Source organism: Nothobranchius furzeri, chromosome 11 (genome assembly GCF_043380555.1).
Source record: "Nothobranchius furzeri strain GRZ-AD chromosome 11, NfurGRZ-RIMD1, whole genome shotgun sequence".
NCBI classification, from domain to species: Eukaryota; Metazoa; Chordata; class Actinopteri; order Cyprinodontiformes; family Nothobranchiidae; genus Nothobranchius; species Nothobranchius furzeri.
The window spans coordinates 58,579,707-58,607,348 of NC_091751.1; the positions used below are offsets into that span (position 1 = coordinate 58,579,707).

The 27,642-nt window shown below is 41.3% G+C and overlaps 1 protein-coding gene across 2 annotated transcripts in view; it reads right to left on the reverse strand.

Moving 5' to 3' along the window:
• Positions 1-27,642, reverse strand: part of spsb4a (splA/ryanodine receptor domain and SOCS box containing 4a) — a 98,538-nt gene that overhangs the window by 34,259 nt on the left and 36,637 nt on the right. The window contains exons 1-2 of one of the 2 annotated variants that reach the window (XM_015957245.3): positions 13,028-14,679; positions 975-1,933 (exon numbers count right to left, since the gene is read on the reverse strand). In XM_015957245.3, coding sequence (XP_015812731.1) covers positions 975-1,707 — 733 coding nt within the window. In that variant the 5' untranslated portion in view covers positions 1,708-1,933; positions 13,028-14,679. Of the gene's footprint in view, positions 1-974; positions 1,934-13,027; positions 14,680-27,642 lie in introns of those variants that run through there. The other variant, XM_015957244.3, reaches the window with a different exon arrangement.

Sequence of the window (27,642 nt, forward strand, 5' to 3'; positions counted from 1 at the left end):
ACATTCATTATGCAATCCTGTAGGTGCCTCCATAAATGGAAAAACTGATGAGATGATGTGCTCTCGGCATCTAAACTATGTAGTTTACAGTTAAAGAGAGAGAAGATGGTTCGCTTTCATCCTGATCCAGTTTTCTGGCTGCAATCTTTAGGCAAAAGTGTCCAATTTAAAGCTGAGACGAGACTTATGACCTCTTTTGACGAGGAATAAACAGGTTCTTGGTGCCACAGTGTCCCTGACAGGAAATTTCTATGCACATTTTTAAAAAGAAATTTAAGATGACTGGGTGAGGAGAAATCAGACGTAACAGACTACAAAGAATTGTAGGTTTCCTCTGAGATCTCTGATAGAGTAAAAGAGAAAATACGACAGTGTTTTGATATCAAATAAAACCCAGGGGGTTCTGCAAACTGAGAGGGAGGGAGAGAGGGGGCATCCAGAGTCAGATCTTGGGCTTGTTTCCATAACACACACTTTTCCCTCTCAGCAGGACAGGTGTGAGACAGTCTGTATTTAATCACGATGTTTGTCTAAGGAAACGTAAAAAAAAACCTGTTTAGACTAGAATGAGAGAGGGGGAAACCCTGTTCGTTGGTCATTTAAAACTTGTCTTTGATGGAGATAAGTTAAAAAATATTCATCATACAAGAATTATAAAAGGTATTATTTATATTTACTGAAAACTAAAAAAAATACATGAATAAGCCTAAATGCAAGAGTTCTGCTTCAAAGCTGATGAGTATGATCTAGTGTCCTCAAACTAACCTTTAACTTGATCTGCTGCCAAAGAAAGTGTTTAAAACAAGCAATTCATCAGTTTACAGGGATTTGTTTTGAAACATCTGGCGTGTGATGACACGTCACAATCACCAAGTTCCCAACTCTCCCAACAATTGTTACTACCTTAAGACTCTTAAACTCAAACAAACCCTATGTTGGATTTTTTTATGTAGAAGTTGGATGGGATTACTTACGATCTAAGCCATTGATGTACTTCATGGTTATTTCACAATGTCCCCAGACAGCACTGACGATGGGATACAGCTTCTTTCCTTTTAGGCCTCGAAAAGCCACTCCTAGATACTGCCCATCCACCATAAAGCTTAGTGTTCCTTCGTCCATGTCTAGAATCACTAGAAGAGAGTCTGGTAGAGTGAACGACTCCTCCGGCTCTAAAAAACAAGGATATGAAGGAAGCGAACTGTGGGACCGGTTCTTACTGTCATGATAGAGTCTGTTCCGACCCAGATCCCAGCCCCAGGACTCACAGTCTGAACCCACTAATGCTGTGTACCCAACAGAATGTAAGGGAGCTTCAGAGGTTGCCACGCCAACCACAGCGTGGGTTCCTCGCTGCCTGGAAGGCCAGTGGATCCTCCAAACATGAAGACCCCGCGTGTATCCAACCCGTCCTCTGATGCAGTCCGTGCTCTGAGCAACTGGGTGCCGGTGAAATGTCAACTTATCATCCTCTTTAATGAAAATGTTAAGGGAGCGGTCATCTGAGTTCCACGCGTGTCTGAGCTGGGTCTCTGGTCCAGCACAGGGCATGTCCAGTAAGAGGTCCAACCTTGGAGGCTTGGAGAAGTCTGGACCCCTCAGCTCCAGGTGTTGCCGACGATGAGCCGTAGGTCGGTATGACGGGGAGTCACCGCTTTCCCCGCGCCTGTCCACCGATTTTATGCTGCCGGAGATCTTCTGTCCCATGGCTGAGATGGAAGGAGTGGTGGGGGGAAGGGGGGAGGAAGGGATAAAGGTGTAGGTGGATGCTGCGAAGCGGGGAGCTTGGCGTTACCTCATCAATGCAGTGAAGGCGAGGGGAGAGTTCCAAACTTGGGAGGGATGGAAGGAGATGGAGGAGGAGGAGGTTATGATGGATGGATCTGATCTGGTTTCATGCCACAGGCGTCGTTATAAGAAGCTGCTGCAACTCCTGTAAGAAGAGGGATAAAGAAAGTAGTTTAGTCTTCAGTAAACCAGTTAAACAACAACCAGTCCATAACGAGCCTTTTTTGGTTGCTATTGTTTTTATTTAAATAAACAAAGATCAGGGCGCAGACACAACACACACACACACACACACACACACACACACACCTTCATCTGACTCATCCTGCATCTTCCCAGCTCATGTGCCAATTTAAATCCATGCACTTTCCCCCAGTTGTGCTAAATTGCCCACATCTGAATCTTGTAAACTTTCATTTAGCTATTCTAATTTTAATGAGCATTGCCTGAGCCAGCAAAAACAACAACTTAAGTAAACAAAAACATGCTGTAATCATTTATCTCTAGCCTTTTGTGTTTAAGAGTACATAAAACCAGAGGTCCTCCATCTCAAGCTACAGTAAAGCAATCATCATGCAATGATGGTAAATGTTTGGTAAAAATGTGAGGTTATGTTTTTTTCCAACTCACTTTCTATCTTTAGGTCCTTTAAGAGCAACATCTTCCAGGTTGGGTGGTGCAGTTTTAGTTCATTTTTATGTAACCTTACTTTCAGTTTGTGGTTAAATGGTTACAAATTCACAACTAGAGTTCAAACTTTCTGAGTTTTGCAGATTTTCTAGTTCAAATAAACACTGAAGATCTACGTGCAAACCATTCTTGTTTACAAGAAATACATACCCCCTAAAAATAATAACAGTGCATTTATTTAGTCCCTCACCGGGTACGTCATACAGCTCCACGTGTGCAGCTGCTTTTCTTCCCCTCTAACGGTTTCAAAATCATTGTTTCAGCCAAGAATAATTGATCTTCAACACTTCATTTAGAATTTGAAGGCAGAAGAAGAAAATGAGCTCACTTCCACCCACACACAGTTCTGTGTGGTTGAACTGGCATCGCCGTCTCTTCCAGAAATGGCAGCTGAAGCTTTCATTTCGCAGGAAAAAATAAAGACACAATTTGGGCAGAAGTGCACGATGCTCGAGTTTATTTCACATCATGAGCCACAACGCACCTTTTTCCACTTCTGCAGCTACACCTCAAGAACGTCTGACACTTTGATGCCAGTGATGCACGTTTTTACCTGTTAAAAACCTCAGGGAGTTTGTTCAAAAAAGCAAACGTAGACAAGAAAACTAACAGGTGAAAACAGCTGTTCACAACAGGAACATTCAGGGTTTTTAAGAGAAATACTTCATGTAGTTGCTGCATATGTTCTTTCATCAGTTACTCAACATTTTTTTGAATTGAGATTTAAAACTAACTTAAATCCTACAACTGAGTCCAGATGGTAACAAAGTCCATCATGAAAATGCTTTCTTTCTTCTACTTTATTAGTAAAATATCTAAGAAAAGAGACTGACACTAGGCCAAAGACACACAGCTTCTACGTAAACACAAATGTCTCATTCTGGTTACTTGCATTTTCACCATTTGGGCTCTGTTTCTTCTTTCACTGTGAATAAGGACATGCCAGCTGGGAACCATGATGAGTAATGTCTGCCACTACTCAGTTCACCACACACACACACACACACACACACACACACACACACACACACACACACACACACACACACACACACACACACACACAGTGGTCCGTGTTTGTCTTCCCGGGTGGCAGGTGGGAAACCGTGCACACTCCATGGAAGAATTTTAAAGTCATTCCTGCCAAACTTCATTTAAAGAAAACACACTCTGCCACCGTTTCAGTGTGAATGTCTCGGCTGACCTCGTCTAGTGTGGCATGTGGCAGACAATCTGGCATTTTGCCCCGTCATCAAATAGGATCTTGACCTCTGACCCTGTGTTGTCATGGTTGCATAGTAACCTCATAGGGGCTGGTGGTAGGCCGGCACATCGTCTGTGCATAGCAGAAACACGCTTCTGCCATCTGTTGTTTACCTTACTTTCTTCTCTCCAGCTTGTCATGTCTTTAAACTTGATTCCTCAGACTACACTTTTTGCCCTCAACTCTTCAACTGAATGCAAGACAAATAATTCTTATCAACTTTTATTTATCTTACAACAGTCAAAAGCAATTTTTATATCATTCTCAGATCTTTATAAATATTCAAATGATGATTAATCCATCTATAAATACCAGGCACTATGTGGGATGGAGAGGCAGGAGCACTGCAAAAAGAAGTAAGAAGAAAACAAATAGAAGTCGACAATATTACTAAAATCCTTTTGAAAAAGTAGCAAAGCATAAGATAAGAAGGCAGATAGAGGCCAGGCAGACTGGTGCGCACCTGGTGTGTGGGCTGGCTTCATCTGTCTTCTCCTGCTGCACCAGTTCTAACAAGCTTCAGCTCACAGATCTGCTGAGGGATGTGTGTTTGTGTCAGGGCGTACCACTGTATGATGGGAGGACCCTGTGTGTGTCTGTCTGTATATCACACAGACTGTGTTTTATTCAGATTTGTCCAGTAAACTCTGACTGGGCAGACAGGCTTTGAAGTTACACATGCACACGCACGCACGCACACACACACACACACACACACACACACACACACACACACACTAAGCCAGGAGCCTGCTGAGGAACTACTTATTAATCCTGCATCCCTCCTTCATGACAGACCACAAACATCTGAGACTTTTCCCACAGAAAACATGTCAGGCTCACTGCAAATGTCAAAATAACATGTTTACATATGAGTTCATAATTAGCTAAAACAAGATCTCTCTAGATGTTTTTACAGTGTGAATGAACATCGATATTAACTGTGTGTGTTTGTCTCAGATGGTCAGTCAAGGACAACCAAGCCTGAGTCCCACAAAGGACGAGCTCTAATAGCTTGACAGTGATTCAGCTTTCCTGTTTCTCATCTCATTCATGAAGTCTCAGAACATGTGTGTGTGTGTGTGTGTGTGTGTGTGTGTGTGTGTGTGTGTGTGTGTGCGTGCGTGCACACACATGCCGGCGCGGGGTCAGCTATAACCAGCGTCATATTCCTGCCACCTGCAGACAGCAGCAAAACAGAACAAACAGCTATTGTTTTCACGGCTAGTATAAAATCAACTTCATTACGTCAAAAGCTTGACATCTTTGGAATGATGCCACTTTCTTTGTTCCCCAAGAACTGGATGAGTCAATCAATGCCACCCAAATCCGTCTGTTCAGTTAATTCATTAAACATGGATTTAGTTTTTCAGCTCAAAGTCAGGTTAACTGTGTCTGACAGTAGTCAGTTTAAAATGCTAGTTTATTTTGCCCCTTGAGACTTTAAAAGAAGTACTAAAGCTTAATTTAACTTCAAAGAGAAATAAAATAATAATGACTCCCAGTAGCTAATGACTTCCTCTGAGACATTTACTTAAGAGTAGAAAAATTATGACATGCAAAAAGGTAAAAAAACAAAAAACAAAAAAAAAACTTTCCAATAAAAATTCTTACAAAAATCAAACTGGTTCCTGATAAAATTTGATTATGGTGGTGTGGAGCATTTTATACCCTCAGATGCTCGTGTCTCTGTTAAGATTCAAGTTCACAGTTTGAAGTTGAACGATGCCTTCTCCTGTTTGTTTTTTGTCAAAACCCGGACTATTAGTATTGATTAGTTACTTGTTTGTGTTTCTTTGGTCTTACTTTGGTAAAATTAGCCATTGTCTTCCTCTAACAGCTGATGCTGACGTTCAACTAACAGCCTCTGAAAGCTGCAGGCTACAGGGTTTCCCTTACTTAGGCGTAGCCGTGGCGGCCCACCACGGCTGAAATTCCACCGCCACGCCTACAAGATCCCAAGTTTTTTTGTTTTTGTTGGCGCTGTTTCCCGAAGAAGCAGCGGGAACTACTATGTTGTCGCTTGTGATCACAGCCAGCGGGCAGCAAGAAGAAAGGAGCAGGCAGGGCAAGGTGCAGTTACAGCATAGGTTACTGAGTTTAAAATTAGAAAGGTAGCAGTGGATATAATGCTTTTTGGTTTACATGTTTCAGCAGCATTAAGATAAATGAGTGTTGACGATCTTGACAGGGTTTCCTCCAGTGCTTATTAGGCCAGGTTTTCCTCCCCCCACCAGGCTAAGCATCACTTATTCATGTAAAATTTATTTATTTTTTCATGTCTGATTTTAACCGCATCTAATACTGTATTACGGCGTGAGCGCAACAGCGACAACTTAAGATCGACGTGTGAGCAGCCTGAGAGGTCGGGTGTTTTCATCTGAACCCTTAAAACCTCCAGCAGGCTACGCTGCACTATTGACGTGTTAGCGCGCGGCGCTAACAACTTAGCGACGTGACATGTCTCGGAGAAAGCGTAAAAACACGTTGGACGCTTCTTCTGAAACGGGAAAATAACACCTCTTCTTAAGCAGAGCACGACGTCGCCTCGGCTCGTTCACCCTCTGCCGAGCCGGACTGAGCTCGATAACATTGACCCAGCACAGTCACTGGATCGTTGGAGCTGCCCCGTGACTGCCTGATGGAAAACCAGCGGGTTTCATCAGACTCGTAAAGTTTTGTTTTTGCTGGGGACCCCCTGTATTTTACCGCTCCCTCCTGCAGTCTTCCCCTATTAACATTTAAAATGATTCTGTAAATTCTGTGTATCAATAGAAAAAATCTCTGCCTCTGCCAGCTGCAGTAAATGTAGTCTCCAAATAATAAATAAGAGGTGCATTCATCTGTGTATCTCCTTTGATCCGCATTAGTGATATTCTCAGCACCAGAACAGTGAAGCAAAGAAACAGATTCCTGAGTTTGTTAGTAATTTTATTTATTAGGTGCATCTAACCTGTTCTATTTTTCTCTGAAATGAGATCAAATCAGTGCTTCTATGGGTTGTCTCCACTCTGCACTAGAAAATTTTACTTTATTTAGAGGCGTGTCAATGTCCGTTCCCCCCCCCCCCCCACCCACCCCCCACCCCCCCCCCCACCCCCCGCCGGCCCCACTGCCACAGCTGGACAAATTCCTAGGACAAATTCCTAGGGGAAACACTGGGCTATTAGCTTTTGGGGGAAGTGCCTGCAGGTCTGTTTGTGTTGGTTCATATGCACAATCAGTACCTCCATGCAAATATGTCCCAGATGCAACTGCTCAGCTCAGCTGATCTACCAAACACGGTGGAGTCCATGGCAGCTGCTTGTTCTTTGTTGTGCCCAACACACCACTGGGCATGCTTTATGTAGATATATTCCTGATGATGTCACTAATCGATGAGAAAAAATGCCTATGATGTTTATGTTACTTTGTGAGCAAATCTACAAAAAAATAGTCGTTTTATAAAAACCTTCAGAAATAAGATCACCTTTTTAATAATAACACCATATTTTAGGTGAGAAACAACATTTAAACCAAATAACTTTGCACTAGTTTGTAATTTGCTCAATCACTGAAGATGAACATTTTCTGTGCTAAGCAGCAAACTGATCTTTATCTCAAGTAAAAATTGTTTTTTCATTCAGTTTCATTTTTACTGAAGTATTGCAATTTTGCTCCAGCTTGTGCTCTCGTTTGTCCTTTTCACTCAATCCCATCTACTCATGAGCCTGAATTACAGCTATTTTACTCAATGCTACTCTGAACTGGTTAGTCTTAAACAAGTCCAAACTCATCTAAGCCTTGTCTGTAGTGCTAAATTACAGGATGACGCAGGACAAATGAATCATTAAGTGGTCACTGACTTCTTCCACTTTCCACTCCCGGGAGGAGTTCACATAAACACAGAGTTCAGGTGCAACTCCAAACGCACCAACAAACACATTTATATTAGTATTATACAGCGTCTCAATGTGCTCACTGGGCTAAACTAACTGCCATCCTCTCAACATTACTGGCATTCATTCCTACTGAGGGAATCCCAGGGCAGCTAAACAAGTCAGTGGAGATGTAAACTGCACCGCCTGGCAGCAAACGCAACGTCCAACTACAGACGACCACAGTCTGAAGCTTCAAACATCTCACTGCTGATGAAAAGAGTGCTGCTCTTTTAAAGAAACCAAGACTTATTAGGTAGTTGCAGGAAGAAATATCACCACACTTTCATCTCCCTTTGAAGGTTGACTTTCTCTCTTTGCGCTCTCCTCCTAACAGCTGTTTAACCCCCCCAAGTTTTCCACACAGTTTCTTTCCCTATTTTCTATGATCCATATTTCCCTGCTGTGGGCTTCCTGACTAACATACCAATAAATCCATGGGGACTCCTGCAGAGCTGACACGCTATCAACTGGTATATCTATCACCAAATGCCCCAGCGTCTACTATGAGACAATCAATGCAAGCTCAGCATTAAGGAAAGCTCACTCTGCAAAACAAGACAAGCAAATTCACATCTAGATTCAGCACACATGCTCACAAGCCTACTCACATAGAAATTGTGCATCGTGGAAGTTTCTGTCCGTTTCTGTAAAAATATCTAACTTCTTATATGTTCCCAAAGCACAAATCCTTCCTTTCTCTCTTCCGTCTTAATCTGAACTTCATACAAAGTTGCTCCAGCAAGTGGCGTTTCCCTAATGAATCATGTTTCGACTCCCACATCCTCCTCCTCTGCACGCATTATTCTGCTTTCCTCTTGAAATGAAAAGAAATTCCCTCCTAAAACTCCCAAGCTCCTGTTTTTAAACACTGAACTGAATCACTGGCAATCAAAGAACTGAAAGAAAATCGCTGCCTAAAATTTTAAATTAAGGGAACTCTCAGAAGAAATTGAAAAGATTTATGAAGACACACGCTGTCTATTCGTACATTCATATACTTGTGTGCCTCGATACCTAAAAATCCACGATGCACTGAGAGAGCAGTAATCGAGCACTCCTATAAAGAGAACCAGTCACAATCCGCTCATCCTGCTCAAACACACATGGACGCACGGAGAGCCTTGGTGATGCGACCCATAAAGCTATCAAGGGTAGAGATGGCGGATTCACAACCGCAGAAGTAATGAACGTGAATCAAAGTCCGCTTCGATATGATGCACTCTTGTTGCCTCACTTGTTTAGCACCTAAACTACTTGAGTAAGTGTGAGGAACTGAGTCACACTCACACAAGTCAAACACAACCCAAGAACATTTTTAACTCTTGGATGAAGAAAAAGCATTTGGGTCATATTTTGTTGACTGGTCTCACTCGACGGTTTTAGAAAACTCAAGTAAATGTTCACTAAAAGATAAGAAAAGGGTAAACATCCTGCATTATTTTGTGCATTTTTATCTCAGCTGTTCAGCAAGGTCAGTTTCCATACTTAATTACCACACTCGCATGAAGACAGTTGGTCACTAATGGGGACATTATATTTAAACAAAGAATTCATTAAGCATTTTAATTTATCATTTAACAAAAACCAATGTTATCACAGCATGTGCAGCTCTGCAAGGTTACATTTTTCCACTGCATTCCTTAGAGCAGAATGCATGCTAAGATATAAACATGTAGTGCAGTGATAAAATTCCTCTTGAAGCACAGTGCTAAATAATACAATTGCTTTTATTTTTCAGAAGATTGTGTGAAATGATTTTGGATACTTACCTTTAACACTTGTAGTGTTAGTTATGTGAGTTTTGTTCTTGGCATTTTGTTCAGGCCTCTAATGTATTCATTGTGATAACAGTTTTATCCTGATCCTGATTGTGCCATCTATTAACTCTCTTTCTTCTCAGTAATGTCCTTGGTTTTGGGGTGATGTTCTTCTTATACTGACAACTCTGAAAATAGCTCATTTGAGAACAACAACCAAGCCAATCAGCACTGAGCAGCGTCCATCACACACCGCAACGCTCAGTTTCTCATAAAACGGAGTTTGCTGTGGCTCTTTCCTCTTTTAAATGACTTGAACATGTCTTTAAAACAACAAAAAGAAGAAGTGCTAAAAGCTTTTCTTCTAAATAAAGATGTTTGCACCATTGCCAGACGCCATCTTTGACTACAGCTAAAAATGGACAGAGAGATACAGTCGTCATTTCCACTTTTATTCTGATTGGTTATTTTTGAACGGACTAGCCCTGCCCCTCATGGTGCTCTTTGCCTCTGAGTATCCAAACCTGTCCTCTGTCTAGAACAGAGGACGAGTCTGGAAGGTCAGGCTACCAAAATACTGAAATGTTTAAATGCTGAAAGCAGTGTATCAATTTTATTTAGAGGATTTACATGAAAGTGTTTACTGTATTTTATTTGTGTGGTGCAACTGAAACTCCAACAGCTAGGTGGCAGCAGATTTTACTGCCTTCATGCTGATGAAACTAGATTCGCTATAACACCAGATGTGTTTTTTTAAGCATCTGGCCTGAGTTTTCCACTTAAACTCAGTCTAAAAAATTCAGTATCGCAATATATCGTGTATGGTGATAAATATCGTATTGCCAGACTATTGCCAATACACACCCCTGTGATGTGTGTCATCAAAGATACCATTCACCTGTCTTTTCTTTTGGTTGTTCAAGTGTAAATGGTTTATATTTAAGACAATTAACTTCACAACAATGAATGTAATCACATTACTAAGTCATCAGAAAAACATGAGCTTAATGATCCAAAACACTATCATGGTTCTTGTTAAGCTAACTTATTATAGATATGTAGAGCTAATAATATGGTATAAAATTATTATTGTAATCCAAACCTTGAATATAAGTTTCCTATTGTTAGCTGGGTGACAGACATGGCTCCATTTTTGCTGGGTGGGTGGGTGATCATATTCTGTATTGCTGTCGGAATATCAGACGCTTACTGCAGTTATCGTCAAGTTTCCCCTTTCTGTCTGAAGCAGCATCTTCCCTAATGACTGTTTCATCACCAACTTTCTTCTAAAAGCCATTTATTTTACATGGAATACGACCAGAGCATTAGCCTGAAAGCTAGAATGTTGGTTGCTGGGTAATGGTGAAGCAGTCCATCATCTGCTGGGAAAATTTACAACGTGAATAGAGCTGTCAGCAGTTAAAATTACAATACTTCTTTTATTTAATCTTTTTTAATCAATATAATAACATGGAACTAAAGGACATACGTAAACAGGAAAAGTCAGGAAGCACGGACAATAAGATCTGTGTAACTAAAGTTCTTACACCTGAAAATATAAAACCAGTCTAAATGACTTCCTTGGAAGTTCCAGAGTTAACCTAATAAACTGTCCAAAGTCCTGATGAATCAGCATGTTACATATTAAACTGCCTACTTTCACTTTAGATTTTATAGCTTCTGTTTTTCAAGCTATGTCTTTTGTGAGCAAACCATTTTTAGTAATATTCTATGTCAATTCATAAAACAACAGATCATTTGGGGGTCTATTTAGCTTCATGTCAATAAACTATTAAAAAACAAATCTTTGAAAGGAGAATACAGGTAATATTTTGCCATTTTGTTTGTATTTTTCAGCAAAACATCTAATGAAAGTTAAAAAAATAAAATGGTATGATGTAGTGCCTTCTTAGGGTTCTATAGCCCCCCAAGGCGCTTCACAACACGATCCACCTTTTCTAGGAACTCAAAGCGCTCACCAGCATTCATACACTCTCACACTGACACACTGTTGATGATGGTAAGCTACTATGTATCTACAGCCGCCCTGTGGCGGTCTGGCAGAGGTGAGGCTGCCATCTTGCGCCATCGGCCCCTTTTACCACCACCAGCACAGAAAAGTTGAGTGTAGTGCCTTGCCCAAGGACACGGCAGCAGAGTGCCCCTGGTAGGAGCTGGAGTCATTTCAACAATCCTCTGATCATGAGGCAACCCACTCCACCTCCTGAGCTACTGCTGTCAGAGGACAGATTCCATCAAAGCAAGTAGATTCAATTCAAGAAGGCCGCCATTGAAATCAGTAAAGAAAAAGATGGATATCATGCGGTTTACTTTAGATGTTGAGCTAAAATGTGATGTGACAGAAGCTGGGAGGAATTCACAACAAATATGTTGGCTAACGTTATTTCATAATATTATGTGACAGTATGTGCGTTTACCAGATTTAGCCAAAACTGCTCTAACTCAATATAAGAAGATCTTGGAATGAGACTCTGGCATGAAAAGCATGCATTCCTTCAAGGCGGTCTAGGCCTTCAATTCAGAGAATGACTTTCAGGTAACTGTTTTCTGCTTTCTCCACATGGGTCCAACTGCCATTGTTCTATAAGAGGAAGACACGATGGGGAAAGGTTCATTCACACAACGCTGCACTCTCACACTCAAACCAGGACGCACGCTTTCACAACAGCATGATCTTAGGAAAGCTCTCCAGTGCTCTCGAACTGCTACCAGCAAGAAACTGAAAAAAAGATGAATGGCAATGGGATTTTAAAAGAAGTGTCAAAACTAACTACCCTAAAAAAAAACTAGCAACAGGAACAGCCCGAGATGGATAACATCTGCATAAATGTATGTGAGTTATGAGAGTGAATGAAAAAAACAATAGAGGTGACGGAAAGAAAGACAGAAACGCAGTGAAAGAAACAGAGGTCACCAGCTGACAAAACACAGGGATAAAGTCAAAACGGAGAACTGATATCTCTTTATCCCTGGACACACCGCACATATACACACTCCCAATCCAGTCCTGAGACTAAACACAATGCTGTGAGAAGAGCATGCAGTCTGATTGGAGGTGTCTGTAACAAAAACAAAAACTGTATGTTAAAAATAGACAGCAGGATCTACTCTATTATTGTATGTTAGCAGGGGAAATCCAGAGGTAGCTTATTCTACAACTCTCAACATAACTGTCCCAAACAAAAGCACACACACACATATGGGGGTATCCCAGCTGGCCAGCTGAGCCCCCCAAACCATTAGGGGAATTAAAGGCTGGACAAAATGATCAAGAAAGAAAAGCAGCAGAAAGAGGAGATTCTTAGAGCGATGTAGCATCAGCTGTGGGAGAAATCAGCGGGTTTATAACATCAGATGGTTAACAGAAGCAGCAGAGCGAGGCTGATTTTCTCTAATGTAAACATAATGTAAAACAAATCATACTTTACCCTCAGGTATCATATATCACCGTCATGAACAATAGCAACAAAATCTGTGACTTTCACGGTTATACAAGTACCGTATATATTCTTTCCTGAAAGATTAACAATCTGTCTCAATGGAAACATCCCACGGCTGGTAGATAACAAACAGATCAAACTGCTTACTTTAAAGCTCCGATGACTCTCTTCATGTCCCGCCGAGTGTAAGTGTTCAGTCAGAGTCCATGTTCACTTCTAAACAGCAAACAAACAATAAACAGCTGCTGAACTCCTCCGTTCAGTCACCAGCTGGCAAAAAACTCAAGAAGACACAGGCAGGAAGAGACCAGCCGTCCGTAAGTCTGACTGAAACAGAGAACAAGCTGCCCACCTCTTTCTCTTCCACCTCCTCTCTCCCTTGTAACCTCCCTCTTTCCTCTCCCTGGAGCTTATCTGTCCTAAGGCTATCACTTCTTCTTCACCTACCCCCCGCTCACGTCAGCTCCAACTGTGCTTGTAAGGCAGCGCAGTCATGACGTAATCAGTGAACCACTAGTAGGTCTGAACACAGTTTTGGTCCCACTCTGGTTTCAGTTCCACTTTGGTCTTTCCGAGAATGAGCCACTGAGCAGCTAAGAGAGACAGAGAGAGAGAAACCGAGCAAGAGCAAGAGAGAGGAAGCACTAGGCATGAAGGTCTGAAAGCCGATCCCCTCTGATCTCATCAAGCAAAGTTACCAACAGCAACCAGACCAGCCGGCAGCTGACAGAAACACCCGGTTCACCTCCTCCCTCGCCTCTCTGATTCCCCTCCTTCATACAAAGGACTCACACAGAGACAACCAACCAAGCCAACCTAGCCCTCCCCCGTCTGCTGGAGGCACACACACGTGTCCGTCCATACACAAGCACACACATACACTAACCAACATGTGCCGCACGAGCAGAGCATGTGCACTCTTAAGCCACTAAGGTGATACAGGCCAGTCCCGTCCCGTGTGTGCAGGTTTACAGGTGACGAGTCCAGTTCACTGAGGGCCTCACCTTGCAGCCTGTGTGACTCAAAATATCTGGCAGACACTACAGGACACCTCCAGAGATCTCATTTCTATTATTGAAGGGGTCAGAATTAATTCAGGACCACAAAGGGTTCTACACAGTATTATGGCACCGGCTTCCATACAGGCGCTGCTTAGGCCAAATCCCAGCTCCTAGAGTTGCCCTTTGGCCTTTAATTCTATGTCATAAAAGGTGATGGTGGACACATTTAACTACAATGGGAACATCTATTTAAGAAGACGATACATCACCATTAATTCATGATAAAACTTCTGAAAAGGTTTCCTGCAGTTACACAAATAGTTTACAGAATAACAGACATTAATGGGTTCCTAACACATGGTTTCATCAATTTTCTCTTTGAAAAATAAACCTTCAAGCATAAAACACTTACAGACACAAAGACATGAGTCAGCCTACAGACAGAAATGATGCAGGAAGGACTGAGACCGCTCAATTCCTGTACAAGACTCCTTTTTCGCAAGACTGCTGTCGCCACAAAACAACCAAATTCCCCACAAAACCCCATGTCCTACTGTACAGTGGCCACATTATTACATCATGTCAGCTCAGGCATTCAAATGTAACATGCAGTAAGAGATGGTAATTCATGGTTCGTCTGACTTCTCTTCTCACACAACTACAATTAACAGGGAGGATGCATTTAGAAGCAGTAGTAGTCAAAGGAAACCGTCTTGCCTAACTACCACATTCTTGCAGAAGCAAACATTACACACTTACAAAGAAAGGGGAAAACATGTTGAGAAATGCAAGATATTTATTCCTCTATGTCATAGATAAAAACTACATACAACCATCATTAATGTGTCTTAGGCTTGGACGGCATATTGGAACGCAACTTTACAGCACTTTACATTCTGAATTTACGAGGATTTACGTTCAGGTCGGAGTTGTTCACCTGATTGTTTGATCATTTGCTTGTTCACTGACATGTATAGTGAACTAAATAGTGAAAAGCAAAGAATCAGAACACAAATAGTGTTAGTAAACAAGATGGTGAGGTCAAAGAGAGAAGATTGATAGTGTACAACAAGAGAAGTTTGAGTAAAGCCAGTATCTTTAGACTCTGTTGGAGGCAAAAAAATAAAAATGAAAAGAACAGAAATATGCTAATTTTCAGCTGAAATCAGAGGAAACTGCTACTTACAATACCCATGTGATTTGACCAGGTCATGTTTGCATAATCACATATTTGCAAGATTTGTAAGTAATAATACTTTTTGTCTAACAGTGTGGATCCTTTTAATTAGTGGCTTATTTAGTATCAGTTGACTCATGTTAGCGTAAGCTCATCGTTAGCTCTAGCTACAGCAGAGCTGTTTACGACAGCTGTAATTCCGATTTCAACCAGTAAGGCTGTTGGAAACGGCTTTAAGCCAAAAGTGAAATTCTATGGTTCAAAGAACCTTTAAAGTGACAATGTATAGTTTTTATCGTTAATCTCTAGAAATATCCACTAAAATGTTGTTGAAAAGGAATTAAATGATGCTCAGTTGTTGAAAAATATTGGCGGCTTCATAACATACTGTATAACCATAAAATCTGTTCTAAAATACATGGGAGTGGGTCTAAGTCTCTGGGCGATGCCATATTAGATGCCATGTCTCTTTCTACGGGATCCTTTGAGGACAAAACACATTTACTGATTCGTAACAAATGGTTACAAAACTTTCACCATTAATAAATGTTGTTGTTTTACACATTTACCTCTTCACTCGTTGCCAGTGATGAAAAGGAATCTGATGTCCGTGTTATTTTGCTGAAATATAAACTCCCTGGGCCTTTTGACCCTAATGGGCGTCCATTGGTAAGGTCTTACTCCAACACCAAAATACAGCTTGCTTGCAAAATTTAGGTATCTACTGCCCCCATCGCCTGGAAGATTACACACTGTCACTTCAAACCTAAACGCAGTTTTTGCGTGGATAAAACCATATTTGCATTTTATCTATTGGGGGCTTTAGAAGTAAGAGGTGGATGCACCATTTGAAAAAAAAAACAAGAATTTGAGTTATAGGGACACAATGAAGACAATGGTTTTCTAATAAGGCAGATGGGAATGGTCTAAAGCCCCAAGGAGAACGCTCAAACCAGTGTCAATACATGCAACTGTCATTAGTTTGTGCGATTGTCTCTTTAAATGTTACAAATGTTTCAAAGAGGCACATACAGTCAGACAATGGTATTTTAATTAGAAAGCTAATATCCTATCAGCAGAAATTTGTTCAGAAATTTTCATCCAGCAACTTCAAACAATAAGACCTATGTCACTAGACAGTTTTGTTTCTTTTTAATATTTAATATTCTTTCCTTCCACATATTTACACTTAAATGAACACAGACCCATATCCCTAGCTCCCTAATTTGTTGGATTACAGGCTTTTACGGGTTTTAGTTCCTCTTCAAACCAGTGATCACTATAATTGATTTTGCTGTCCTGCTTTAAATTAGGGACATGTTTGCTAAATAGCTTGAAGAAATGCATGCCACTTGCATACTTAATCTGTTACCTTGGTTTTTAAATGTGTCTTCAAACGGCTGAAAACTGTCCTCAGTTTAACTTCATTGTTTATTTTTCTGAGAAAAGCTGCAAACTGCTTTTCATCTATTCTGAAGCTTTTTGCCTCTTTGGTTTTCTTTTCAATTTATGTCACTTTTGGTTTTCTTTATTTCCAGTTTGTGGATAGTTTTCATTATTGTACTGAAGCACAGTAGACCTCAAACTGACTTCTATCATCCTGAATGAGAAACAAAAGACACAATATGACATTAAAGCTTCAAACTGAGGGCTGCAGTCCATCCCCCCTCTCATCGAGTGGGCCCTGCTGTAAATTACCCCATGATTTTCTGCCTGAAGGCACATTCACACTTAAGAGACCCCATGAGGTCTGGGGAAATGTGTGTATGTGCAAGTGAGAGAGAGAAAGAGAGAGAGTGTGTGTGTGTGTGTGGGTGTGTGTGTGTGTGTGTGTGTGTGTGTGCGTGCGTGCATGCGTGCGTGTTAGTTAATCTGCAGGACAATGGGAGGTCCTGTCCTCACCCCACACACAGGCCATTAGGGCCAGGGGCCTCACAGCTGAGCATCTTACTGACAATAAAGGCTGGATATGTGTGTGTGCATGTGCATTTATGGGTGTGGGTGTGTGTGCCCTTCTCACACACGTCAAACACAAAGACACCCAACTGTCCACATCGCCCATGGGAGAGGGACTGGGGAAGAGAGCAGGATGGATGGGTGGCTGGAAGTGGAGAACAGGAGAGAAGAAAGAAAGGAAATAAGTGAAACAGAGTTAAGGAAATGGATGGTCAGAGGGAGGGGGTAAGAAAAAATGGTTAGCTGTAGAATTAACTGTGTACAGATGGCAGAGTGAAAAACAGGAGCAAGGCCAACCTGAACAATGTAATAAAAGTGGGATAATGGAGAACAAACTGGCTTTTTGATGCCAACACAATGAGCAGTTTTTTATGCATAGATCCAAAAAAAGATCATTAAGAATATCTAAAGCTTTTCAAGCCTGGTATGCTGTTCTTCAGCCGTTGTAGACGAGTCTTTTGTCATTGTAGTCGTGATTAAAAATAGTGAACATGAGAGTGATTTAGAGGTCTGTGGCCATCCAGTAGGCTTGAGAGAGCTCAAGCTGATAGAACACTCTCACGACCAACTCCAGCTTCAGACATTTTTCAGCCAACTGATTCTGAATCTAACTGTCACCCCAAAACTTGGAATCAAATTGAGTTGTTGTAAGTTTCACATCCCTAATTTACAAATAGACAGACAGGATTTAACTAAGCAAATAGTTACAAGCCTCCTATTGGATAATTACTGCATGGGCGATTGTCTTTCAGCTGGCAACTTGTGCGATGGTTCCCCATAATAAAAAACTCCAGGAGGTGTACTCAGCTGCTCTACAACGAACAAGAACAAAGAACTAAAAAATAAAAAATAAATAAATTACTGTGGAAAGCTTCCAATTCCGGGTGAACATCCTGATCTGAGACTCCGCCCGGATCGTCTTCTGCACATGTTTTGATCGCAAACCTCTGTGACTAAAGGCTCCTATTCTTTGTATTGGAGGGGGATCCAGCAAGCATGCGCCAGCTATAGCGTAGGTCTGTTGTACAGATTGCTGTGCCCAAAAAGTAACAGGTAATACGTGACAAAATGATTCGGTCATGGTAAAAGTGTGAGAGAACATTTTTAAACTACACTCAAATGCAGATCATACACAGCATTTATAATCTGTATGATATATCGATCGTTTAGTTTAATTTTCATGTTTTTCTTTTTATATTTTATGATTCCTATCTCCTTCCTCTTCCTTTGAGACTGGTGGGGTGGGGCCCTAGCACCCTCTATGGACGAATCGCCACTGTCTCCCATGTAAAATAACGTCTACTTCACAGCAGGAAAAAACAGCCTCGTTCAAAAATACATTATAAGTTTAATAGGTCTAGTTTACATTCATGCCAACTCTCAGGGAGGTGAATTTTTGTAACTCTTTGGGTTTAGGTGTAATTAAATGCTTGAAATTATGAATAATTAGATTTGGTTGACAGATAGCATTAGCCGTCAGAGCTAGTATTAGCAGCTACCTCCAGGGAAGGCTAGCTCCCTAACTTTAGAATGAACTTCCTTTATCATTACGTAGTATTGACAGTCTAGACACCTTTAAAAAGCAGCTAAAGACCATTTTATTTAAAGCTGCTTTTGCTTAAATCTTCCCTATTGTGTTGCGTTTTCTGCGATTGTGGGGACCAGGGAATACCTCAGACTGGTAGGATTAATGTTTCCATTAAAGGATAAGAGCTCCAACGCGCGCCACCAAACTTTAAGGCAAGCTTGCATAAAACATAAAGAGTGCACTATAAAACTTCTAAAAGCTCTAAGAGAAAACTAAACACAGGTTAACTTACTGTAATTTGGAACTGGGATTTTTTTTGTGCTTACCATTCTCATTTGATTAATACAGAAACTTAAAATATATTTTAATGTGTGTGAATGTTTTTCTTTATCCAGTTGAAAACTGAAAAAATAGTGCTTTACCACATTGTTGTTTTGCCTTGGGACACCTCTTGGGACGCAAAGTTAAACTTCTAGACACAGTTTCTATACATTGGAATGCCTCTTTCACCACAACCGTAATTTGAGATTAAAGGGCACGTTTACTTAATAGTTAAAACCATATTATATCAAGCCAGGTGGTGAAAGGGATACAAATAATGGCACAATACAATTACACAATAACATTTTGCTGAGACCAATATCTTAACTATTTAAATATTTAACACTGACAATGCTGATTTTCTCATAATAACTTCCTGACATTACATAATAAATTCTGCAGATAAAATGAAAGTTTCTAATAAATGATTTTTAATGATCATTTTATGACTTCATGATTTGTTTTGTTGTTCTTTGTGTAGAACTTTGTGACTTTTCTTTCTGTGATAAGTGCTAAATAAATAAACTTTGCTTATTTACTTATAGTGACATACCTAAATGATTGCAATCAAGCATTTCTTTTGTGTTCAATGAAGACCGTACCAACGGATGGCCACTAGGGTCAAAAATCCCTGGAAGCACAACCTCCAGCAAAATAACAAGAACATCATGACGTTCATTAATGGTGAAAATTTTGTAACCATTTGTTACTAATCAGTAAATGAATTTTTTCCTCACAGGCTTCCATAGAAGGAAACATGGCATCCAATATGGCGTCGCCCAGACACTTAGACCCGCTCCCATGTATTTTAGAACATAGTTTTATAGTTTTATGTTATGAAAATGCCAATACTTTTCCTCAACTGGGCATCTTTTAACTCATTTACAACAACATTTCAATGGATATTTCCAGAGATTAATGATAAAAACTACACATTGTCACTCAGCAAAAAAATAAAAACTACAAATTTTCCAACCTATAAGCAATGCTTACGCATGGCTGCACGCAGTTTCTGCTTTACAAATCACACCTGTCCAAGAAATGTGCTCAGGTGTTTCTGGATTGCATCCTGCCTCCAATACACCCACTTTCTCCCATAAATGGACAACTATATTAATTAACCAAGACAACCGATGCGAAAATTGAGGCTCTGAGGCGTGACATAGGCATGAACATTTTTTGTGTCACCTCGTTGCTACAGCGGTGGCCTAGGAAACCGCAAAGAGAACACGGCCTACATCAGAGAAAAAAATAAAAACTGAATATGAAATGGATAGATAGAGCCTAAGATTGATACTATGAATATAATGGCACTATCATGTTTGTGCAGGGATCGCTAAGTTATTCCAGATATAACTCAGTCAAGGGATGACGGTGGCACAGTGCTCACCCCGTAATCCGAAGGTTGCAGGTTCGAGCCTAGCTCAGTTTGTCGCTGTCATTGTGTCCTTGGGCAAGGCACTTAACCCTCTCTTGGCTGCTGGTGTCGAAGGGACCGGTGGCGCCAGTGCTCGGCAGCCTCGTCTCTGTCAGTGCGCCCTAGGGCAGCTGTGGCTATATGTATAGCGCCTCTCAGTGTAAGGACTCCAGAGCGCTTTACACTACAGTGTATCATTCATCCATTCACACACACATTCACACACTGATGGTGATGAGCTACAATGTAGCCACAGCTGCCCTGGGGCGCACTGACAGAGGCGAGGCTGCCGAGCACAGGCGCCACCGGTCCCTCTGACCACCACCAGCAGGCAAGGTGAGTTAAGTGTCTTGCCCAAGGACACAACAGCAGAATTCTCTGTCCGGAGCCGGGATCGAACCTGCAGGCCATTAACCATTTTACCATTTTTATTCCAGATCTAAGGGAAATTTTAAAGAAAACATTTAATTTTACCCAAAAGGGTCTTCAGGCAATAAATATTATCATATCAATTTCATAAATATATTACCAGCTTGTCTGTTGGCCAGTTCCCGCTGGAACGAGCCAGTTTAAGGAAACGTGACGACGCTGCAGGTGCACTCTGCCCTCGAGTTGTGCTCTACAAGTCTGAAAATGTGTCCTAAATGAAACATGCTAGCATCTCACTGGCTGCGCTGCCTGGTTTCCCATCGCCAAAATGTACTTACGCCAGGTCCAAAATTTGCTTAAAGTTATGCAAATTTTTCTGCAAAGTTTTTCTTTGTAAAACACAAAGTTTGCATAAAGTCACTTATGCTGTTTTCAGGCCCCATTTTGTGTGTAAGCAAGCTTTATAGATGAGGCTTCTGACCTGTATAGTGTCATGTTTCCATCTATCTGCCATATTTCAAATGACTAAGCTGATTTCGCAGATTCTAGCAGAATCTTTAGCGATGTGGCTACCCCTCTTGAGGTATAAAGTCTTCTCGTTTTAAGGATTCCCTTCTTTCTCTGCCTCCAAGAGCATTGCTAAAGAGATGCTGGTACTCTGCTCCCCTCTCACTCATCTACATCAATACAGACACTGACCATCTAAGCACAGCAGGTAGGCATCAATTCAGCCCAGCTGCACGATCAATGATGGTAAATGAAGGCAGCAGGAGAGACAGACAGAGATCTGCTGCATCCATTTCCCTCCACGGTATCACTCCCTCTTAAACACCCTTCCCATGTTTTTGTTTTACTCTAGGAAAGCTCATTTAATGAGACACAACTTGACTTTGTACAGCATTCATGGAGTTTCTCCTCTCCGCCGCTGCCAGGTATCATGTCTGCTCCCTGTGCTCTTCACAACAAACAACTCTGAATAGTCTTGTCACAATGTTTTATTCATCTTTACTTTTCACATTCTTGGTCAGATTGAGCAACATCCATAAGGCAGCACAATCAAGGATTGGTTTACTGTGTTAGTTAATATGGTTTACCTAATACACCCCCAAAGAGTCTAAATAATCTTTTCTGCCATATAATTTGTTTTTGTTTGTTTTTTCATTCAATTCAATGGCTGTTTTAAACATTGTTCTCTAATTGTTTTCTACCCTCCAGTCCCTTCCTTCAACACTCCATCTCCACCATATCGTTCATCTCAGCTTAACTAGTTATCAATCCAGCATCTCCCTTCCCATCCCCACTCCACCCCACCTCCTTTATCCTCTCATGTATTCCTCCCTTCTATTCCCTCTTCCCTAACAGCTGCTAGTCTGCGTCTGGCACGGTTGACCCCTCATTGCCACGTGCCGATTCCTCCCCTCTGTGTCCCAAAGAGACCCTAAATCATTAACATATGCACACAGATATAAACACAGAGCAGGCTGTAATATATGGACGTCTGCATCCCACAGAGAGAGAAGAAAGCACAACTTCAACCCCTGATTGTAGGCTCTCATTACACTGCTGTAACTCCTGTCAATTAAATGTCTTATAAAGGCCAAATCCCTCAATTAAATGAGCCAAGACCACATGTGCAGTGAATCTCAACAGAGACTGTCACGCCAAAGCGCTGATTACATTACAGCAACTGGGACATCAGTGCTGACATGGCAGCTGGGTTAAGGTGCATGCACGATAATTCAAAGAAGAAGAATGGCTGTGCTTGTTAATAACAAACAGCGATCAGCGACACATTCGCATTCAGCAAAAATGAGGGGGAAACACAATTTTAGGTTGGCTGTTTCAATGTGGCTAATCTGTACGCTGTCTAGGCTCGGGCTTTGTCTGCCCAACAGCTGAGACTGCATGTATATTCAGAGGTTTCTGCTTCTGTGATTCATAAGGGAAGCCTCATTTGCAGGAAATGTTCAGGGAACGTTAGCATGGAAGAATAAAAGGATTATTTTGGGTTTAGTCCATAAAAACATGAAAGTCTACAAATCTAAATCTAATGAAAATACACAGAGACAGATTCTGAATCAGAAGAAGGATGTCTCTTCATCCAGCCTCAACAAGCAAACAGGGATCACATTTGCAGGAACACCAGAAATTATTATGTGTTGTATAGATAAAATGGTTTCCAGTTTTATAAGTCACTGTGGCAAAGTTTTCTTCAGTTATTATTACTATTTTAGAATTAATTTACTGGTAAAACTCTTTAGTGCACATTTTACTGTACCGTTTTGATGCATGAGGAGTGAGAGAAGTAGGGGATTTAAAGTCTCCAGAGAGACCAGTCTCTTTAGTCAGGTTTTATTTTAATTTCTATTAAAGTGTTGAGGGAAACTCTTTTTATGTTAGCCTCTTCATTTGCACAGGCTGATGAAAAACATTAAAGGGGAACTAGGTGGTTTTGTCTTGCTTTTAGCACCCCCTAGCATTCATTTGTAGAACCAAAACGTATCTCCTCGCTGTGCATTTGTCTTTTTAACACCTGTTGTTGGTTTAGCGTCCAGGAAACAGAAGAACATCTCAACTGGTAGAAGCTAACTGTTAGCATTAGCAACTCCGATAAACAGCAGACCTCCTTCAGTCGTGTTATTTGTGAAGATAAAACATCAACGTTGCAGAGTAAACAGAGTCAGTGGTAGCGTCATGTTGCTGTTATCCAATCTGGAGACAAGATGTCCAAATATCAGGAGATAGGACTCTAAATGCTGTCGTCTGAAGCTAATTTCTCCTTAGGCTTAATTATCCATGCTTTTTCCCCAGAGTACAACTTACAAGTACAACTTCTACTAGAGACTACTGCAAATGCATTAAAAAATATAAAAAAAAGGACCTCTAAAGGTTTCCAACTGAGACAGAGATTAAATATGTGACTTCATAATAGGATGAATACAAGAATTTCTCAACAATAATAATAAATCATCCATAAATGCTGCTGGCTCTACTGTTTGTCTATGTAATCGCTGTCACATTTTCAACAGTTTTTCTTTAATACCATGCTCATATCATGCTGATATCATTACCTGTGAGAAGTCTTTTCCTACGATATTTTTATATTGTTTCATTCGTAATGCACTGAACGTCAGACTCCAGTAATTACAAAATCCTCCCACAAAAGACTCTTTTACTGAACTCAACCTTTAATGTTTCTGTTATGCATAAAAAGTGCATTCACGATGACACATACACAAAAATTATTTTTTGTTCTTTTGTGTTTATGGATACAGTATGTGGCTGCGCAGTGGTTAGAACTGTTGCCTTGCAGGTCCTGGGTTCGCTTCCCGGCCTGGGGTCTTTCTGCATGGAGTTTGCATGTTCTCCCTGTGCATGCGTGGGTTCTCTCCGGGTACTACGGCTTCCTCCTACAGTCCGAAAGCATGACCGTTAGGTTAACTGGTCTGTCTAAATTGTCCTTAGGTGTGAGTGTGTGTGTGTGTGTGTGTGTGATTGTTTGCCCTGTGCGTCTCTGTGTTGCCCTGCGATGAACTGGCTCTCTGTCCAGGGTGTACCCCGCCTGATTGCCCATTGACCGCTGGAGAAAGGCACCAGACCCCCCCATGTTAACTGGAGGACACTCTGTGCTAAATGTAAGCAGCAAAACCGCCAGAACAGCCCTGAGTTTTGATGGAGTGGATTAATAAATATAGACGAGGAAATTATCTGATCTCAAGCTGCACCTCACTGACTGATGATAAACCCAGTCTCTGATCATAACTGCTTGCAATTCAACTTTTACATGTGGTTATTTTAATTTGTCCAGTAGAATTCACAAAGAAACAAAAAATACATCCCTAAAAACAATGACATAAACATTTCTCCACTTTCATTTCAAGTAAATGTTGGTAAAGCATTTAGCTTAAAGGTCAACTTTACTCATACTTTTCATATATTTGCAGTGGTCTCTGGTAGGAATGAATGCCTTCTAAAACCTAATTTATGCTTCTCCGTCAGCTCGAGTGTGGAGTCGCGCACACGCATTGACGGAGAGGTTTTCTCTTCAGACTGCTCCGTCACCTGGGGAGCGTTGCAAAGCAATTTCCCACCAGTACAACAGAGGGCGTAGCACTTTTCTGTCCTGTCACGATTACAGTAACATATCTGGTCCAACATAGTGTATTTACTATAGGGCTTGTGATCGTGACGTCATCACCGACGCGTCCGCCCTGTTGGGAGGCGTGAGTCCTTACATGTTGCTTGTTATTATTGTAAACAGCGCGCTCAGTCTCGTTCTTGCGGCTTAAATTAATCTATTATTCATTTGATCAGTTATATTACACAACTCTAGTAAACTGTTGTGGGGTGACGCACGTGATTGCCAGGGGAATAAAGGTGGAAAATAAGCTAACTTTTCACCGTTTTTCTGCTAAGAGGCAAAACCACGGAGACCAAGTATCTAGCATAACAAAGTCTTGTCGGCTTGCTTGGATCGCAGCTATAAGGTGACCAAACATCACCTTCTGGAGTATTTTCATTCTGGTAAGTTACAAATGGTGTACTTTTTTACATATCGTTTCTTTCCTTCAACCGTGACATGCACACGAAACACACACACAGAGGTTCTACACACATACCAGTGAGCTAATGCGGGCGCGCTGACACCTAACACAATTTCTCTTCTGTGAGATGACAATTTTGATTGTTTTACAAGAAAAACCAGCAAATAAAATGTTTACCTCTCATCCGGACATTTACATCCACTCAGAGCACAAACAAGAAAGCCGAAAATGTCCGTTATGCAGAACTGTGGCTGCAACAATATGTCATCAGTGCTCTGGTCTTGGGTCTTTCATGTGGATAAAAACCATTTATAAAGCTGATTTGGTCCACATACCGGTCCCCGACGTCTTTATATAACGTACTCCTGTATATTCCGCATCCTTTTTTGGGGATTTTATAATGTTGTTTAACACTTTCTTTCACCCAAATCCGCTTCTTCTCTGCGACAGTACTGTTTGTTTCGAACATGGCCGTGCACATCCCAGAATGCTATGCATAATCACGTGTGATCACAAGCCCTATTGTGTTTACATTGTTTTAATGTATTGAATTGACTTTTTAACACAAACAAATTTCTCTTTCATTCTTCTCCACCTCTTCATGCGATCGGCACGCATTTCTCGTAATTTCCGTCCATGAGTAAAACACTTGCTGTATATCTTTGTAGTCCTTCAGTCATGGGTAAATAAACGTTCATATTTTCTGAGTTTTTTCTGTGACGCATTCTTCAATCTGTTCCATGTCTGCTACTAAATATCTTTTTCTTTTTTGAGGGGGCAAAGCTAGTGCTGCTGTTTACAGGAAGCGGCATCCTAACAGGGTCTCCGGTGGGCTGGTGTCTCTGGAGAGAGTGGCAGAACGCAAAAGGATTCTGAGTCTTCTTTCTTCGCCTCTGATTAGATAACAGCAATGTACTCTATCACTGACTCTTTTCGCTACTCAGAGTGATGGAATACAAGCCTAAATAACATTTAAAACATTTTTCTGTGAAGTTGCCATAGTTTTTGGACTCACTGCAAAATTGTATGTTAAAATGATGATTACATTTAGAATAATGTAAAACTGTACATACAGGTGCTGGCCAGTAAATTAGAATATCATCAAAAGGTTGAAAATATTTCAGTAATTCCATTCAAAACGTGAAACTTGTACATTATATTCATGCAATGCACACAGACCAATGTATTTCCGATGTTTATTACGTTTAATTTTGATATTTATAGGTGACAACCAATGAAAACATCAAATCTGGTATCTCAGAAAATTAGAATATTCTAAAGGCCAATGAAAAAATGTTTGTTTCTCTAATGTTGGCCAACTGAAAAGAATGAACATGAAAAGAATGTGCATGTATAGCACTCAATACTTAGTCGGGGCTCCTTTTGCCTCAATAACTGCAGTAATGCGGCGTGGCATGGACTCGATCAGTCTGTGGCACTGCTCAGGTGTTATGAGAGCCCAGGTTGCTCTGATAGTCGTCTTCAGCTCCTCTGCATTGTTGGGTCTAGCGTATTGCATCCTCCGCTTCACAATACCCCATAGATTTTCTATGGGGTTAAGGTCAGGCGAGTTTGCTGGCCAATAAGGACAGGGATACCATGGTCCTTGAACCAGGTGCTGGTGGTTTTGGCACTGTGTGCAGGTGCCAAGTCCTGTTGAAAGGTGAAGTCTGCATCCCCATAAAGTTGGTCAGCAGCAGGAAGCATGAAGTGCTCTAAAACTTCCTGGTAGACGGCTGCATTGACCCTGGACCTCAGGAAACAGAGTGGGCCAACACCGGCAGATGACATGGCACCCCACACCATCACTGACGGTGGAAACTTTACACTGGACCTCATGCAACGTGGATTCTGTGCTTCTCCGCTCTTCCTCCAGACTCTGGGTCCTTGATTTCCAAAGGAAATGCAGAACTTGCTTTCATCAGAAAACATAACTTTGGACCACTCAGCATCAGTCCAGTCCTTTTTGTCCTTGGCCCAGGCGAGACGCTTCTTGCGCTGTTTCTTGTTCAAGAGTGGCTTGACACACGGAATGCGACACCTGAATCCCATGTCTTTCATGAGTCTCCTCGTGGTGGTTCTTGAAGCGCTGACTCCAGCTGCAGTCCACTCTTTGTGGATCTCCCCCACATTTTTGAATGGGTTTGTCGTCACAATTCTCTGCAGGGTGCGGTTATCCCTAGAGCTTGTACACTTTTTTCTACCACATTTTTTCCGTCCCTTCGCCTGTCTGTTAATGTGCTTGGACACAGAGCTCTGCGAACAGCCAGCTTCTTTAGCAATCACCTTTTGTGTCTTGCCCTCCTTGTGCAAGGTGTCAATGATTGTCTTTTGGACAGCTGTTAAGTCAGAAGTCTTCCCCATGATTGTGGGGCCTTCAAAACAAGACTGAGGGACCTTTTAAAGGCCTTTGCAGGTGTTTTGAGTAAATCAGCTGATTAGAGTGGCA